General features: G+C 42.0%; 3 protein-coding genes across 4 annotated transcripts in view; 2 read left to right on the top strand and 1 right to left on the bottom strand.

Annotated features, from left to right (window-relative positions):
* Positions 1-611: 611 nt before the first annotated feature.
* The window catches only part of LOC116296778 (hemicentin-1), a 63,736-nt gene continuing 47,586 nt past the window's right edge, over positions 612-16,761 (bottom strand). For both annotated transcript variants that reach the window (XM_089039300.1, XM_089039299.1), the window contains exons 32-49: positions 16,569-16,674; positions 15,916-16,139; positions 15,045-15,192; positions 14,876-14,920; positions 14,427-14,530; positions 7,762-8,031; positions 6,688-6,984; positions 5,717-6,022; positions 5,333-5,403; positions 4,690-5,040; positions 4,221-4,443; positions 3,791-3,861; positions 3,147-3,497; positions 2,675-2,900; positions 2,024-2,332; positions 1,603-1,728; positions 1,210-1,395; positions 612-1,042 (exon numbers count right to left, since the gene is read on the bottom strand). In XM_089039300.1, the coding sequence (XP_088895426.1) occupies positions 942-1,042; positions 1,210-1,395; positions 1,603-1,728; positions 2,024-2,332; positions 2,675-2,900; positions 3,147-3,497; positions 3,791-3,861; positions 4,221-4,443; positions 4,690-5,040; positions 5,333-5,403; positions 5,717-6,022; positions 6,688-6,984; positions 7,762-8,031; positions 14,427-14,530; positions 14,876-14,920; positions 15,045-15,192; positions 15,916-16,139; positions 16,569-16,674 (3,515 nt within the window). In that variant the 3' untranslated portion in view covers positions 612-941. The remainder of the gene's footprint in view (positions 1,043-1,209; positions 1,396-1,602; positions 1,729-2,023; positions 2,333-2,674; positions 2,901-3,146; positions 3,498-3,790; positions 3,862-4,220; positions 4,444-4,689; positions 5,041-5,332; positions 5,404-5,716; positions 6,023-6,687; positions 6,985-7,761; positions 8,032-14,426; positions 14,531-14,875; positions 14,921-15,044; positions 15,193-15,915; positions 16,140-16,568; positions 16,675-16,761) is intronic.
* Positions 8,661-9,850, top strand: LOC148905963 (uncharacterized). Its single transcript, XM_089039302.1, has one exon. It carries the CDS (start codon positions 8,661-8,663, stop codon positions 9,807-9,809), a length of 1,149 nt encoding a protein of 382 aa, XP_088895428.1. The 3' UTR covers positions 9,810-9,850.
* On the top strand, positions 12,313-13,420 carry LOC148905962 (uncharacterized). Its single transcript, XM_089039301.1, has one exon. It carries the CDS (start codon positions 12,617-12,619, stop codon positions 13,211-13,213), a length of 597 nt encoding a protein of 198 aa, XP_088895427.1. The 5' UTR covers positions 12,313-12,616; the 3' UTR covers positions 13,214-13,420.

Genomic DNA, 16,761 nt, shown 5'->3' with positions numbered 1-16,761 from the left:
ATATACTTTTTTTCCCCTCTCTCATGCGTTACTTTTTTTGTCCCTCATGTTGAATTACTATCTTTTACTACGAAAATTTGAAGTCCAAATAACCTACTTCCGAGATATGCTTCCCTTGTCACACACAAAGGATTCAATGTGAGGCTTGTGCATAATGCTCAGTGATTCGTGACAGGAGAAAAGAATAAGTTTAATTTAGCACGTAGCCTCGTACTGAAACTTTTGTGCTTGAAGAGCGAAGCATATCTCGGAAGTGGGCTATTCCACTCCCGTCTACGTCAAATCCCAGCTTTAGGATTCGCAATTACATGTTCGATTTACGCCACACACACACACACACACACACACACACACACACACGCACACACACACACACACACACGCACACGCACCGCACACACGCACACACGCACACACGCACACACACACACGCACACACACACACGCACGCACACACACGCACACGCACACACGCACACGCACACACACACGCAGCCACGCACACGCAGCCACGCACGCACACACACGCACGCACGCACACACACACACACGCAGCCACGCACACACGCACACACACGCACACACACACACAAACAACTCAAAAACCTGAATAACCTTCAAATTTTTATTTAGGACTCATACATGTTTTGAACTTCAAGATGGCAAAATCCTCAAATTTTGCATGGGACTTTATTTATTTTATTTTTTTAGTTTCAAATTCACGAAAGGGTACATAAAATGAATATTTTCATAAGACTACTTGAAAAAAACTACTCATAAAAAATAAAGCGTGAACATTTTTGGCACTCGTTAAAGTCAAAAGGCATTATGTGCCAAGCGCAATACGTATGGGGGGTGTAAAAATCGATGTAAAACTCAAATGAATTCAAACTTCTTCCTGTTAAATTGGTTTGGGAGAAATCAGAAAAACAGACGTAAATTTAGAATGGGCTGCCACAGGCAACCCAGTAAATATTGAAAACTATTAAGATTATAAACCATGGTGCTCTGTAGAATGGAATATCCTCTCTCGTGCCAGATGCTACAATAAAAAAAAGTAGTTATAAATATATTTAATTTACTAAATAGTAAATGTTTGCCCCACCCAAAGTACACCATGGGACACTATGTTTCTTAATCAGTCAATCAATCGATCAATAAATCTACCTTTCTTTCAATGGAACAGATAATTTAAAATTAGTATCTTACCTGCTGCAGGAACAACGTGATGCAAAGGACGAGTATCTGTTGGTGGACTATCAGGACTGCTTCCAAGCTTATTTCTGCTCACAGTAATAAACTGGTAAAGACGATTTTTAGCCAAATTATCTACCACAGTCCATCTCTTCTTTAGATGGTCAAACCAGCCTGTCTCCTTGAAACTTCCATTGGTGGCTGCAATTACAGCAAGTAAGGTGTCAGTAGATTGATGGTAGGGTGTCAGTAGGTTGATGGTAGGGTGTCAGTAGGTTGATGGTAGGGTGTCAGTAGGTTGATGGTAGGGTGTCAGTAGGTTGATGGTAGGGTGTCAGTAGGTTGATGGTATGATATCATTGGGTTGGCTGTAGGGAGTTAGTAAGTTGAAGATATGTAGTAACTTACATTTCCCCCTGTATTTGACCATAAACTCCAAGGGATATCCACCAGCTGTTTCTCCTAATAGAAAAGTAATGTTGACAGCTGTAGCGGAATGAGCAACTGCTAGAGGTGCTCTTGGTTTAGTTGGCTCTGGAAAAGAGAAACAAAAACATTTGTTCAAAAAATAATTCTGTGTTGGAAACGTTTCATTTTGAGATTGAAATTACATTACACGTTCTTAAGACTGAGCAGTATAACAGTAAAAAAGGATGGGTAAAGAAGATCAAGAAAGGAAACGAAACTAAGGAAGGGGAAAAAAACAAGTGATAGGAGGTAGAAAGAATAGAATAGAGGACAAAAGAAAAATATTTGATATACTGTATTTAATAAGCTAGTCTATTAGGGATTGCACAAGTACATCAATGAGAAACGTCAAAGTACTTACTAGCTGGTGCAATTGTCTTCACATCAGCTTTCAACACTTGTCCAGGGACGTTCACTGTCTTGGCTTGGAGATATATAACATAGCGAGTCTCAGGTTCCATATTTTTGAAAAGGTGTTCAAACGTGTTTATGGACAAGTCAAGCAACTGCACTTGGTTGACAGGTTTAATCGTTTCCTTGTCTTCATGTTTTACTGCACCAATGGAATATCCTAAGAGAGTTCCATTATTATCAGCAGGTTCCCCCCAGTTTGCAAAGATGTAGCTGGAGAAGGCTTGAGCCTTGAAGTCAGACGCTGCTGGGCCAGTCACTATGATTCATCAAAATCAGTATAAATATGGATAAACTGGATGCCTCTTTTTTGCATTTAAGAATTATCTATCAATAGGCAATGAAGACACATATGGCAAAACTTCACTGCCACTGTAAACGAACTTCAATATATAATGTAGGTTTGGTCAGGAATTGTGTATTTAATGACCAGCCAAGCAGGGACATATTGCCATGAAAAGAACTATCACCAAATCTCTAGTAGAAACTTCATCGACACCTCACCAACGCTATGGCTGTCGGCAGATTATAACTGATCTCAAGTTATTACCTAGTAATAGTACAAAGTTTAATGACGACTCTATAACGGCAAAATACTTACCATCTTGCGGCAGAGTAACAAACTTGACCTCGGCGCTCTGCGGCCCCTCTCCTCCACTGTTAAAGGCCTTAATTGCCAGAGTATAGTTTGTGTAAGGCGTTAGTCCTGTAAGTGTTTGCTTCTGAACATCTTCAGAGGTTGACATGGCCTTGAAGACTTTAGCTTCTACTGGGATCCCTTTTCTTCGACTGCGAGTTCCTAACTTGCTTAGACCCCAATAATAGATCTAAAGACAAATCATGTTACTTAAATGAATGAGTAAATAAATAAATGAATGGATGATGGACAGGTGGATACACTTAGCGGCCATCTAGAAAAGGAACTAATAAATATTTTCAATAAATAAAATTTTTTTTGTTAAAAGCAAGACATTCTTATTAACAACTTTGAGGTGTTTACTAAGGATTAAAGCATCGTGGAGATTGTAAAGGACCCAAGAGCAGCGGAAGAGGAAATTTGGAAAATAACTTACATTATATCCATCAACACTTCCTCTAGTCACCAAAACACGATCCCATGACAACTCAATGGAATGTGAAGATATTTCTTCCATCGTTACGTTTTCTGGTATGGATGATGGAGCATCTTGACCGGAGAATGATGTATTAATATCGCTTATTGGTCCTTCACCAAAGTCATTCTTTGCTGTAATCTGGAACTTCCACTGTTCGTAGTATCCTGCATCTGGGATTGAATAAATACCGACATTTGGATCCATGATAACTGCTTTCTGTATTTTTCCTTCCTGTCCGTTATCAAGAACCTTGCTGTACTTGAGGATGTAATGTAATCCTGGACCATTGGCTTCCAGCTTCGTCATGGTCTATGTGATAGAGAATATGGATTAACCCTATAGTAATTCATGAGGGAGAGAACAAATTGTGCAACTGAATCTAGGCAAATAAGCCTCGGATCGGGCTCAAAATTTATAGTACCCGTCACTAACTAAATCACATTCAAAATCATATTAAAGTTTTGTCAAGATTTACAAACCTCACTTTTGTATTTTAGCAGATTGACCACAAACATTTACGGTAAATTGTACACAAGAGGATTGCTTGGGCTGCCCGGCTCTACTATCCAAAATAAATATACTGACATTCAAGCAACTCTTACCGTCCAAGCAATATCAAGCTCATTAGCTTTTCCTGGTACTCCTCTCAAATTTCTGGGATACATAAGTGGCCCTGTTGGATTAAATTCATATATTTAACTCAGTTATAAAGTAAACTTATCGGGTTGCATGACGGGATGCATTGGTGGCGTAGCGGTGAGAGCGCTCACTTCTCACCAATGCGACCCATGTTCGAGTCCCGACCAGCTCGGTGTTGTATGTGAGTTGAGTTGTTTGAAACAATTGTTTCTCTCCTGTGCTTCGAGGGTTTTCCGGGTTCTCCGGCTTTCCTCCCTCCGCAAAAACCAACTTCTGAATTCCAATTAGAATCCAGTGGAAGACGAGCCACTCTATGGAATCGATTGTTAATCCCATTATTATTAATAGTATTATCATCATCATCATCATCATCATCATTATTATTATACTCACCATCTTGCAAAGTAGCAAACTTGACCTCGGCGCTCTGTGGCCCCTCTCCTCCACTGTTAAAGGCCTTAATTGCCAGAGTATAGTTTGTGTAGGGTGTTAGTCCTGTAAGCGTTTGCTTCTGAACATCTTCAGAGGTTGACATGGCCTTGAAGACTTTAGCTTCTACAGGGATCCCTTTTCTTCGACTGCTAGTTCCTAACTTGCTTAGACCCCAATAATAGATCTAAAGACAAATCATGTTACTTAAATGAATGAGTAAATAAATAAATGAATGGATGATGGACAGGTGGATACACTTAGCGGCCATCTAGAAAAGGAACTAATAAATATTTTCAATAAATAAAATTTTTTTTGTTAAAAGCAAGACATTCTTATTAACAACTTTGAGGTGTTTACTAAGGATTAAAGCATCGTGGAGATTGTAAAGGACCCAAGAGCAGCGGAAGAGGAAATTTGGAAAATAACTTACATTATATCCATCAACACTTCCTCTAGTCACCAAAACACGATCCCATGACAACTCAATGGAATGTGAAGATATTTCTTCCATCGTTACGTTTTCTGGTATGGATGATGGAGCATCTTGACCGGAGAATGATGTATTAATATCGCTTATTGGTCCTTCACCAACGTCATTCTTTGCTGTAATCTGGAACTTCCACAGTTGGTAGTATCCTGCATCTGGGATTGAATAAATACCGACATTTGGATCCATGATAACTGCTTTCTGTATTTTTCCTTCGTGTCCGTTATCAAGAACCTTGCTGTACTCGAGGATGTAATGTAATCTTGGACCATTGGCTTCCAGCTTCGTCATGGTCTACGTGATAGAGAATATGAATTAACCCTATAGTAATTCATGAGGGAGAGAACAAATTTTGAAAAATCTATAGGCAAATAAGCCTCGGATCGGGCTCAAATTTTATAGTACCCGTCACTAACTAAATCACATTCAAAATCATATTAAAGTTTTGTCAAGATTTACAAACCTCACTTTTGTATTTTAGCAGATTGACCACAAACATTTACAGTAAATTGTACACAAGAGGATTGCTTGGGCTGCCCGGCTCTACTATCCAAAATAAATATACTGACATTCAAGCAACTCTTACCGTCCAAGCAATATCAAGCTCATTAGCTTTTCCTGGTACTCCTCTCAAATTTCTGGGATACATAAGTGGCCCTGTTGGATTAAATTCATATATTTAACTCAGTTATAAAGTAAACTTATCGGGTTGCATGACGGGATGACGGGACGCATTGGTGGCGTAGCGGTGTGAGCGCTCACTTCTCACCAATGCGACCCATGTTCGAGTCCCTACGAGCTCGGTGTCGTATGTGATTATATCATTATCATTATTATTATTATCATTATTATTATTATTATTATTATTATTATTATTATCTACCAAGGACTAGAGACAATGACTGGCAATCATTGATCAACACCTTAATAAACAACTGGCATTCAAAAGGTGTAATCGATTCTAACTTACTAAACAAGGTAGTAATGCACTGCCCTTTTGGTGTCGGCATGCTTGCTCGGCTGGGACCAATCTTATTGATAGCTCGCATTCTAAATATTAAGTTTGCCCAAGCTGTTAGTTGCAGAGAATAAGATGTTTTCGTGGGGTCAGTGATATTGACAATCACATGCCATTCCTCTGGGAAGAAGGTGGATTCTTGTTCAACGACAAAGTGGGTGATTGGTGCATCATTGTCTTGTTCCTTTTTCCAGGTGATGGTGGTAGCTCGGTCGTGACAACCGTTAATCTTAAGGTTTGAAGGTGGGGACGGAACACCTGAAAGAAACACGCACAAAAACTAACTTAATTTTACCTTCATGCGTACTTCATAACAAACGTACTAATAACCGTATCCCTAATTGCCAATCTGATTTTGGTCCTCTACTGTAACTGCTTTGATTGAAGCCATATAAGACTCCAGTGGCGCTTAATATCGACAAAGGCAATGTAAGTGCAGTGGCGTTCTTGGACTTTCTGATACTGTTAACTACACTATAATAGTGGCCAAGTTAAAAGAATACCGTGCGGTTTACACTTCCAATGATTGGTTTCAATCTTGATAACCGCTTTCAACGCGGTTTCGTCAATGGTTCTCTTTCGGACTGTCGTACGCTTAGTTGTGGCGTTCCTCAGGTATACCATTTTAACAATGTAAGTCCCCATTTTTCTAATCTATGTTAATGAACTTCCAAATTGCTACAGTTTTCCCTGCTGCCTATGTATACGGATGAAGACACCTAACCTTTGCAAGTGACAATGTCGACGCAATCGACGCAATTCTTGATTATTCTTATTTATATTTATGTATTATACTGTGTATAAGTAAAAGAATTATCTATTCATCTACCACCGTAGTTTCTAATTGTTGGTTAACCAAGACAAGCGGCAGATCTCCTGGAAGTTATCGAGGTTTTAGAGGTTTAACTTATGTTGAACAGTACCTTTTACATCAGCAATGGCTGTTGCTCTGTCCTCAGTTTTCAGGGGAACATTGGTGAATGCAATGCAAGTGTATATAGCCCCATCATTAAAATTAGCATCTTCAATCCTCAGAATGTTCTGGTTTTGGATCCACCGCACTCGAGAATCATATTCAATTAGCCTGCCATCTTTGAGCCACTTATATTTCAAGAAAGGTTTGAGTCTTTTATCAGCCCCCGCTTCGCAATGGAATTCCAAAGCTTTCTTCAATGTTATGACCATGTTCTTGGGTGAAAATCTAAAGATTTCTGTTCTGTCTGTTTAAAGTCAAAGAAGCAATTTAATAAAAGGAATCAAATTTAAGACAAATATTATGGAAGACAGAGATTTTCCCTATGATAACTTTGAGGAATGATTTTAATTTAGTTGATTAGTGACTTGAGTTTTTTAGGGACTGTTCATTAATTATGCCTAGAGTGGGCTGGAGGAAAAATCGAAAGAAACCTTGGAAAAAGTCACAGCCCCCTCCCCCCCCCCCCCCCCCCCCCCAATTCTATCTAAAAAAGTGTTTTTGACCACCCCCCTCCTCGTGACCTTAATTATTTGCTTCAACGCCCCCTTTAAGTCAGCAAATACTATCAAAGCCCCCCTTCTTTGTGTGATTTTTTTTTCAAAGCCCCCTACTTTTCCTCTAGCCCCCCAAGGCATAATTAATGAACAGTCCCTTAACTCAGCAGCACAGAGCGCATGTGTCTTAGGGCCAAGAGGACGAGTCGTGAAAGAACAAAAATACTTTGCTTCTCGAAAAAAGGATAGACCTCTTGTTCAGCTTCGTTGTTTGTTGTGTACATTTCAGACCATGTGATGCCACCCTTGGGAGTTGATTCTTTCATGTGTAAATATTTTAACATGTTCGTCATAAAAGAACAATTCTCGAGGGAATGTCATGTGATCTGAAATGGGCAATTTACATACCAAGCTAAAGAGGGCTATTGTACATTGTGATCATTCTACATGTACATGACTTGTATTCCTTAAGACTATTCCTGTGAAGGGAATGATCCTTATAGATCCTAGATATAAAATTTACTTACCATAAAAAGTTGCGGTATTCGAAGCATTGTCCTCGCCCAGAACATTTTTTGCCTTACAAGTGTAATTTCCTTCATCGGTACTTATAACATTGGCAATTACAAGGGAATTGTGACCACCTACAGAATACCGTCCGCCAATGGTAAGGAGTTGATCATTCTTGTACCAACTATGCTGAGCAATAGGTACAGCATCTGAATTACATGGCAATACTGCGTCTGTATTCTCAAATAAGTAGAATGGACCGAAATTCTTGATTTTAGGAGGTCTTGCTGGAAGTAAAAGGACATGTAAATTATCAGTCCTCTAAAATCTGAGCTTGAAAATTCAACTACATAGGTCTTATCTAGTATTACTGAAGAATATTCATTGAAAGTTTTACAGGTATTACCGTGAGTATTTGAACATTTTAAATGCTGGAATTAAGCTCCTCTAAGCTCCGATTACAGAAATGTCTCACTAAGGTGATGATCTCTCTTTGTAAGAGTTAGTTACCGAGAACATAGTTAGTAGAGAAGTTGAGAAAGTTTCATACAAAAACTAGTCCCAAAGGACGTCATTAATCCGATTATCAAATTGTTCCTTAATTCCCGTGAGGGAGTACTCGAAACAAACACTTTTCAATTCTGTTTAGTCAACGTTAATGAGCTTCACCAAAGACTTAAATCAACTTTTTGTATGTGGTTAAATAAAATATTTAAGCAAAGTTAGACTTGAACTAAGTTGCCTGTTATCGCAAGTATCTGTCATCAAAAGGCTATAGCTTCGCGGCCATCTGATAAGCAAATTAATGTCTCACGCAATGAGATGAATGATGAACAGATGGTATCTGGGGACGAAGCTTGCATCGGGTGCTATCCAATTTCGCTAACGCCACGTGCTATCCGATTTCGCTAACGCTATGCGCTATCTCATATCGCTAACGCTAGCTTACGCAGTTTGTACGCTACACCAACGCTATTTGTTTTTACGCTATACTCTCGTTATGTCTCGGGCTACACGAAGTAGTACGGCCGTACTCTCTGCAGAAGACCGGCAGGAGATTATCCGGGAGGTTGTTCAAGCGGTTTTGGAGGCATCCTCTGCAAATGGGTCAGGAAACTCGTCCTCCTCGCCACCTTATTCTTCACAGCCTGCACTGCCAACTTCTTCCACCTCCGCAGTGGTTTCTGCTACGCAGGACGCTACAGGTACGTCTATTTTACCTGTACCTTCATTCGCCAGCACTTTTACGCTACCATCGCAGTCATTGGCTGACACGAGCGCTACGCTAGCTTTCTCAGCATCTGTGCCGAGCTCCGTCTCGTCGGTTTGGGCGCCATCATTGCCATCTGTTTCGGCGGTCTTGCATCAGCCTTTTATCGTTGGCCCAGGTTGCTCTCCCGTTCCCGCAAAGCTGGTTACCCAGATCGTCAGTGGCAAGTTCGTCGACATGAGCGATCTCATTTCTCCTAACCTGGTGGAGACGGAAAACGAGCCCCAACTCTTCTTTGATGGTCGCATCGTTTTGACCTCTACGCCCAAGCGCCAGCGGCGAAAGGTAGAGGACATAATGACGTGGGTCGAGGCGTTCAGCATTTACTCGCTCGTGCTGACTTCTTATTTTCCCAATCGCTGGCAAGATCTTTTGCTCTACAAGCTGCTTATTCTGCGAACCTATCGCCAGTTTAGCGGCCGGGCTTGGCTGTCTTACGATAAGGCTTTTCGTGAACACGCAGCAGCAAGCAAACTCACAGACTGGTCGCACATCAATAGCCAGCTCTACAGTTTCCACACCGCGGGATCTGTCCCACGCGCTCTCAGTGCTACAGCTGCTGAAGGAGCAGAACCCAAGGGCTCATCCAATAGCGACACCATATGCCGTTCTTGGAATCGGGGGCAGTGTTCTTCGCGTTATAGTGGCTGCCGCTTCGCACACAAGTGCTCTTCATGTTCTGGCCGCCATCGCTTGGTAGATTGCCCGAGTGGGATCGACGAGTCTTCGGAGTCCAAACGGAAATCCACGTTTGCCGAGTCGTCGGGGGAACTTCACAGGTCTAAGCGCCGCTAATCCAAGCACGCTAGTACTTTACGTTATACTTATGGTTCTTACAAAAAAAAAAAAAAATGTTCCGTTTAATTTGTTCTTTAGCTTTAGCTATCTTGTATAGCACTCTATAGTTTTCGCTCGTAATCTTGTCTAGACAGTTCAAGTGCATTTAGATTGTGTATTGTCAATTGTCTGGAACGTTTCAATGGTCTCGGGACATTTCGTTCCGTCGTTATTTCTTTTCTGCATGCTAGGCTTTATAAGAAACGCAGACAATGTCATTGGTATTTCATTGCATATAATATATATACATATATATATATATATTTAAAAAAAAAAAAAAAAAAAAAAAAAAAAACCTTTCGTGCTAGGACTTTTGTGTTATCTCTCTATGCAGTCATACCTTTTAGCGCGTTATATTTACAAAACCTTGATACAATCTTTTCGCGTAACCAGGCCCTTAAGAAATTAGCTTTGCTGTCAGTCTGGCCTCTATGATTGGCTGCGGCGTTATTAGGACAATTAAGCCGTCTTCTAGCTGTCTCTGTAGGTCCCTTTGTAAGCTATCGCAACAGCATTTCAAGCTTTACGTCGGGACCCTCTTACGCGTTTATTTTGCTAATTTTTCGTTCTTTTCGAGTCCCGTGTTATCGCCAGAGTGGGTCCTCCCCCTCCCATAGCATATACTTTACTCTCGATATATTATGTTTATGTGCATGTAATTTTACCCCGTCTAAGTTCCTATCTAGGGTAATTAGCTTTACTCGTCGTTTATCGCCTCACGTATCTCTTTTTAAGTCGTGTGAGCAGTTCGGAACATCTGCCGGTCACTATTATTTTCACGGTCGTATTGTATCTTCTTTCAGCTATGCTTAACCTCCCGTTGGTATCTGACGTCACGCCCCTTAGTGTTGAGTGGTTTTCCCAAGAGTTGCTATCACACCCAGACCAGATTGAAGTGGCTTATGTTTTAAGTGGGATTCGATATGGTTTCAAAGTTGGATTCCAAAGTCAACTCAGCTCTTTAAGATCGGCCAAGAGTAACAAGGAAACCGCTATCCACAACCCTCAGGTGATTGATTCGTATCTGCAAAACGAGGTCAGGTCGAACAGGGTCGCGGGCCCCTTCTCCGAACCTCCCCTTCCTGACCTGCACGTCAGCAGCTTTGGGGTGATACCTAAGCGTGGCCAGCCTGGAAAATGGAGGCTCATAGTCGACCTTTCATCTCCCAGGGGACTTAGCGTGAACGATGGTATCGACCGCGAGGCTTTTACCCTTCAGTATGTCAGGGTTAATCAAATCATTCGGATGATCTCTAGCCTTGGTACCGGAGCACTGATGGCAAAGTTCGACGTCGAATCGGCCTACCGTAATATTCCGGTTCATCCTTCTGACAGGTACCTTCTCGGTATGAAGTGGCGCGGAAAGTATTACGTTGACTTAGCGTTACCTTTTGGTCTTCGATCAGCCCCGTTTATTTTCAATGCGGTAGCCTCGATGATAGAGTGGATTTTGGTGAACAATTACCAAGTTAGCAATCTCGTTCATTATCTTGATGATTTTATCATGGCGGGCCCTCCTAACACTGACGCCTGCGCAGTTAACCTAGCTAAGTCACGTCAAGTATGCCGCACTCTAGGTGTTCCGCTACATCCCGACAAATGCATAGGCCCTGATACTACCCTGGTTGTTTTAGGCATCGAATTGGACTCAGTGAACCAAATTGCTCGTTTGCCAGCAGATAAGTTATGCAACCTTAAACTGTTGATTGCTACCTGGCGGTCGCGACGCTGGTGTAATAGACATCACCTAGAATCGTTGATTGGCCACCTCCACCACGCAGCGAAGGTGGTGTGGCCTGGTCGCACGTTTATACGGCGCATGATTGACCTGCTAGGCTGTTTCCGCAAGCGAGACCATCCTATACGTCTGAATTGCGAGTTCCATCGCGACTTAGACTGGTGGCACCAGTTCCTCTCTACGTGGCACGGGGTTTCTTTTTGGCTGTATCCTGGTATCCCAGTCGTAGGCGATACCCAGGTGGTATCGGACGCCTCAGGAGCAATTGGTTATGGAGCTTTTCTGGACCAAGCGTGGTTCAACGGTGTCTGGTTGGAGAAGCAGGGTTCTCAATCTATTGCATATAAGGAACTCTTTCCGATCGTTCTAGCCGCGCATGTGTGGGGCCATCGGTGGTCCAAAAAGCATGTCATCTTTCGTTCCGACAACGAGGCTGTGGTGTTCATGCTGAACGGCAGGACTTCTAAAGTCCCCGACCTGATGCGGCTGTTGCGCAGTCTGTTGCTAGCGGCAGCGCGCTTTAACTTTTCCTTTTCGTCGCTCCACATACCCGGCGTCCACAATGCAATCGCTGATGCCTTATCCCGTTTTCGTTGGCAGGAGTTCAGGCGTTTGGCTCCTTCAGCACACCGATCCCCAACTCCAATTCCGCATCAGCTTCTTCTCAACTTGACCAGTCCACTCTAAAGAAACAGTGTCAGGAATTCCTCCTAAATGGCCTGGCTCCCACCACACGTCGCACTTACGCGTCTGCTCAGCGTAAATTTATTGATTTTGCCATCAGCTTGGCAAAGTTCCTGTCTTACCTGCAGATGAGAGAACTTTATGTCTTTTTGTAACGTTTCTGGCACAGTCGCTTCAGCATCGGTCTATTAAAGTCTACCTGTCAGCGGTTCGGGCCCTTCACATCGAGCAGGGTCACGCAGATCCATTGGTAAATTGTCCGCGGCTGCATCAAGTCTTTCGGGGCATTAAACGTTTCCAAGGGTCCCAGTTTTCACAGCGTCTACCGATTACCGACGCTCTCATGCTCACCATTTTCAAGGCCCTGGATATTGACTCGTTCGACCATGCCATGTTTTGGTCGTCATGTACGCTCGCATACTTTGGTTTCCTGCGATCGGCAGAGTTTACGGTCTCCAGCTTGGCCAGTTTCGACCCCACCATTCACCTGCAGGTCTCGGACTTGTCGTTTGATAATTTGGACCGACCATCGTGCTTACGGGTATGGATCAAAGCATCCAAAACCGATCCTTTCCGCGCAGGGTGCTATGTTCACATTGGTTGTGGCGTCTCCCCACTGTGTGCAGTGACTGCAATGTCCGCTTTTCTGCATAAAAGAGGAAATGCTTCAGGTCCACTATTCTTATTAAAGAATGGCCAACCATTGTCTCGAGAGTTGCTGACGTCGTGGCTGAGGGATATTTTCGCTGGTGCGGGAGTGACTGGTAATTTTTCCAGCCATAGCTTCAGGATTGGAGCCGCCACAGTTGCAGCGCGCAATGGTGTTCCAGATCACATGATCCAAACCCTTGGCAGATGGACTAGTAACGCTTATCAAAGTTATATCCGGACACCTACAGAATCCTTAGCCTCGATCTCGCGCTATCTTTCTCAAGCTTAATTTCCTGGAGTGACCTTAGTTTGGGTTGGTGCTTGGATCATTGTGGTGGGAGGCCCTTCTTCCTGTTCCTCCTCTCCAAGCACCTTGGAGAATCATTTGGAGGTGACAGGGTTGCCATAGTTACCGCTGACCTCCGCCGAGTTCCCGAGGCTCCTCCCACCCAAGCACCAACGCCAAGCTCATCTACGTGTGACGAGTTTAAATGTGGTTAAATAAAATATTTAAGCAAAGTTAGACTTGAACTAAGTTGCCTGTTATCGCAAGTATCTGTCATCAAAAGGCTATAGCTTCGCGGCCATCTGATAAGCAAATTAATGTCTCACGCAATGAGATGAATGATGAACAGATGGTATCTGGGGACGAAGCTTGCATCGGGTGCTATCCAATTTCGCTAACGCCACGTGCTATCCGATTTCGCTAACGCTATGCGCTATCTCATATCGCTAACGCTAGCTTACGCAGTTTGTACGCTACACCAACGCTATTTGTTTTCCCACCCACCCTCCACTAAGGTAAGTATAGGTAAGTATTCCACTGCCAAGTCAGTGTGACGGTGCTAGGTGGGAGGTGACAGGGTTGCCATAGTTACCGCTGACCTCCGCCGAGTTCCCGAGGCTCCTCCCACCCTAGCACCAACGCCAAGCTCATCTACGTGTGATGAGTTTAACTTAAATCAACTTTTTGTCCATCATTACCATCAGCTATCTATGTAGTATACAGTGTGGTATAGGTAAGCCAAAGTTCCGGGTTCCGGTTCCTGATAGTTTCTATAGTCATTTTTCAAAAGATTTCTTTCTTCATAAAAAGTTTGTCTCCCTAACCTCATTACGCATTCAAGTGCTATATATAAAGTATTAGGATTCAAGGGATATATCTAGATATATTCCTTGAATTCGTAATGACCAGGGATATATGGGATAACAAGCGCTATAAATAACCAAAGAAAACCATGTCAAGTATGAACTAAGGGCAGACCTATCCTCCTAGCAAACGTTCTTAGGATCTTTCAGGCGAAGTTTCTATCCGTGTGACTAACAGTTGGTTCTCGTACTCTCGACAGCAGTCGCGTTGTAGTGCTGCGCCGTTTGTTGTTTCACGTCTCAGTTTCGTTCTAGACGCGATCGAAGCGTGTGTTAATTTATTTTCGAGGCGGCTAAGTGTCAGTAGATTTAGCTAAGAGCTAATTAGGGAACATAACCAACTAACCACTAACCTTCAACTCTGAGCCAAGTGGAAGATACAACCATGCCCCAGTCGTTTTCAGCAGCACATTGGTAAACACCTTCATTTTTTGCTTTTACGTTTTTGATCAACAACCTATAGACAAAATGAAAACGAAGGGAAGATTGGGAACGAGCACCACAAACAATCAATGATTTCAAAAATAAGATTTTCATTAGAGAGTTCTGTTGTCATAAATTAAATCCCTGCACAGTTATGAGCATTTGGAATGTACTGAAATCATGATAGCGATAGCGAGGCTGGTAGGCCCTTGGTCGTTGTTTCCATATAGAACTTTCGAATTTCAAACAGCTGTAGATTTTTGTCATTTAAAGTTACTACACTGAAATCACGGAAGATCACTAATTTCAATATACTCTTTCTAATGAAAGCAATGTTGTCTTCTATAACGGATGAACTAAGGTATCTCAATTGCCACACCTTCCATGTTGTTTATTCCCATCCACCATACTGGTGTTTTGAGCTCTAGGAAAGATAATGAAGAAATCTGTAAGCTAGGTTTGTTTCATTTAAGGGTCTCTGTCCTTTCATGGTTCCGAGAGGCAAGTGGGTTACACTGCTGCTACAAGCTTTCTCTTTTACAACTTACAATTCTGTGTCAGATGTGAATTCCTTGCCATTGTGATACCACTTGTACTTGGGTGAAGGAGTGCCAAAGGCTTGACAGAATAAGCTAACATCACCAAGAATATTAATCGTTTTTATCCGAGGAGGTGTCACAATCCACGCAGGGGGAACTTGTTATTGAAAAACATATAGGAACAATTAAAATTGAGAACAAAATTTATAAGACTGTGCATGTGTGTCAGGGGCGTAGCGATGTCTCGGTCATACGGGAGGCAATAATGTACATTTCCCAGTCAAAACGCACGCGTACGCGCTTCATCTTTAGAATTTCCCGCCTTATCCCGACGTTTTGGGAGTGTGATTACCCCACTTTCCCCTTCTCTCTCGCTAAGCCACTGGTTAGTTTCCGGGTTTTTTTGTAGAGTAGGCTTTCTAGCAGATGAGCATGAACTGATTAATGTGTGATACATCTAACACTGTGTAGTCGGATCAGTGAATATTGGCCTAGGCTGGAAGCTGTAGAGCATGAAAGAATCTTAGGAACCCATAACCAAGTATTTCTCTCTTGCTTTCTGTTGACAGACTCCAAGGTTATACACATGCATGGGTGTATTTATCGTGTACTTCATAACTGGCTGACAATGCAGCCCATTGTTGGCAGATCGTTTGTCTACACTTCAATGGCCGACTCCACTGCTGTCCAAGGACAGTCGGCTAATTATCGATGAACACGGGACAACCGGTCATAACGTACGCAAACATTTAAGGTACAAAGAAAGGTTGATATTTCATATTAGCTCATTAGATTATTCATGTGATCTTTTCTATTTTAAGATATAATTTTAAGATACAATTTCAAAATGTCGACATCAATGATATACATGTTGACTCACTATAAACAGTGATTTTGATAAGTTTGGAGACCAATGTCTTTCCTTGACCATTTGAAACTTCACATCTGTATTTTCCAGGCTCATGCTGCTCCTTAGAGATCTTTGGAATGTGCAACACCCTTCCATGATTGGCTCTTGGGATAAGAATTCCATCTTTACCGTTAATAATTTCTTTGTTCTTGCCATTTTCAAAGACTCTATACCATCTAGTTTGAGGAGCAGGGCTATCGATTGAAAATAAATATTAATGATCATTATGATGAATATCATGAATCATAATGAATATATCAGTAACATTAAATATGATTTATTTAAAGCAAAGATCCCGAAATTTCAGTAAAAATTCCGGTTAAAAACCCTGGGCTTATGCTCATTCGTAAAGGTTTCTTGATGGGCTTATAACCAGGCCAATTTTACATTGTACAGTATTCAAAGAAATCGTAAAATTAATGAGAAAATGCTTAGAACTGTTTTAAGTGTCGTACGCAAAGTATGCAACCTCCGAACACGCGTCGCAAAAATTGAAGTGAAGGTGCTAAGACTAAAAGATAGTCAGTAAACGTGCTAGTAATGTTTGTTTATATGAACCTTTGAAGGGCACTCAAACTAGAGAATTATATGAAAAAGCCGTAAAAGATTTGATGACGACTCACTTTCCACTTGCTACACAGTGAAGAAACTTCTCTTTTCCTTGAACTGCTGTTTCCATTTGCTTCGGTTCTCCACCGGGGGCAAATGTGGGAGAAAATGATGAGCTATCTAAGAAATGGGATTATAAAAGAGGACTTTTAATGGCAATTCCAAAAATAATGTCTGAGGTTAAAAACAGATCTGTTGGTATATAAC

Source organism: Actinia tenebrosa, unplaced genomic scaffold (assembly GCF_029948245.1).
Source record: "Actinia tenebrosa isolate PJP-AT-01 unplaced genomic scaffold, QUT_ActTen_1.0 PGA_scaffold6__47_contigs__length_16458017, whole genome shotgun sequence".
In the NCBI taxonomy this organism is placed as follows: domain Eukaryota; kingdom Metazoa; phylum Cnidaria; class Anthozoa; order Actiniaria; family Actiniidae; genus Actinia; species Actinia tenebrosa.
The sequence above is the reverse complement of the archived record's forward strand: the minus strand, read 5'-3'. Positions and strand labels throughout refer to the sequence as shown.

Coding starts and splice junctions, on each gene's coding strand:
- LOC148905963 (XM_089039302.1), top strand. CDS start 8,661: ATGCGCTATCTCATATCGCTAACGCTAGCTTACGCAGTTTGTACGCTA.
- LOC148905962 (XM_089039301.1), top strand. CDS start 12,617: ATGCTCACCATTTTCAAGGCCCTGGATATTGACTCGTTCGACCATGCC.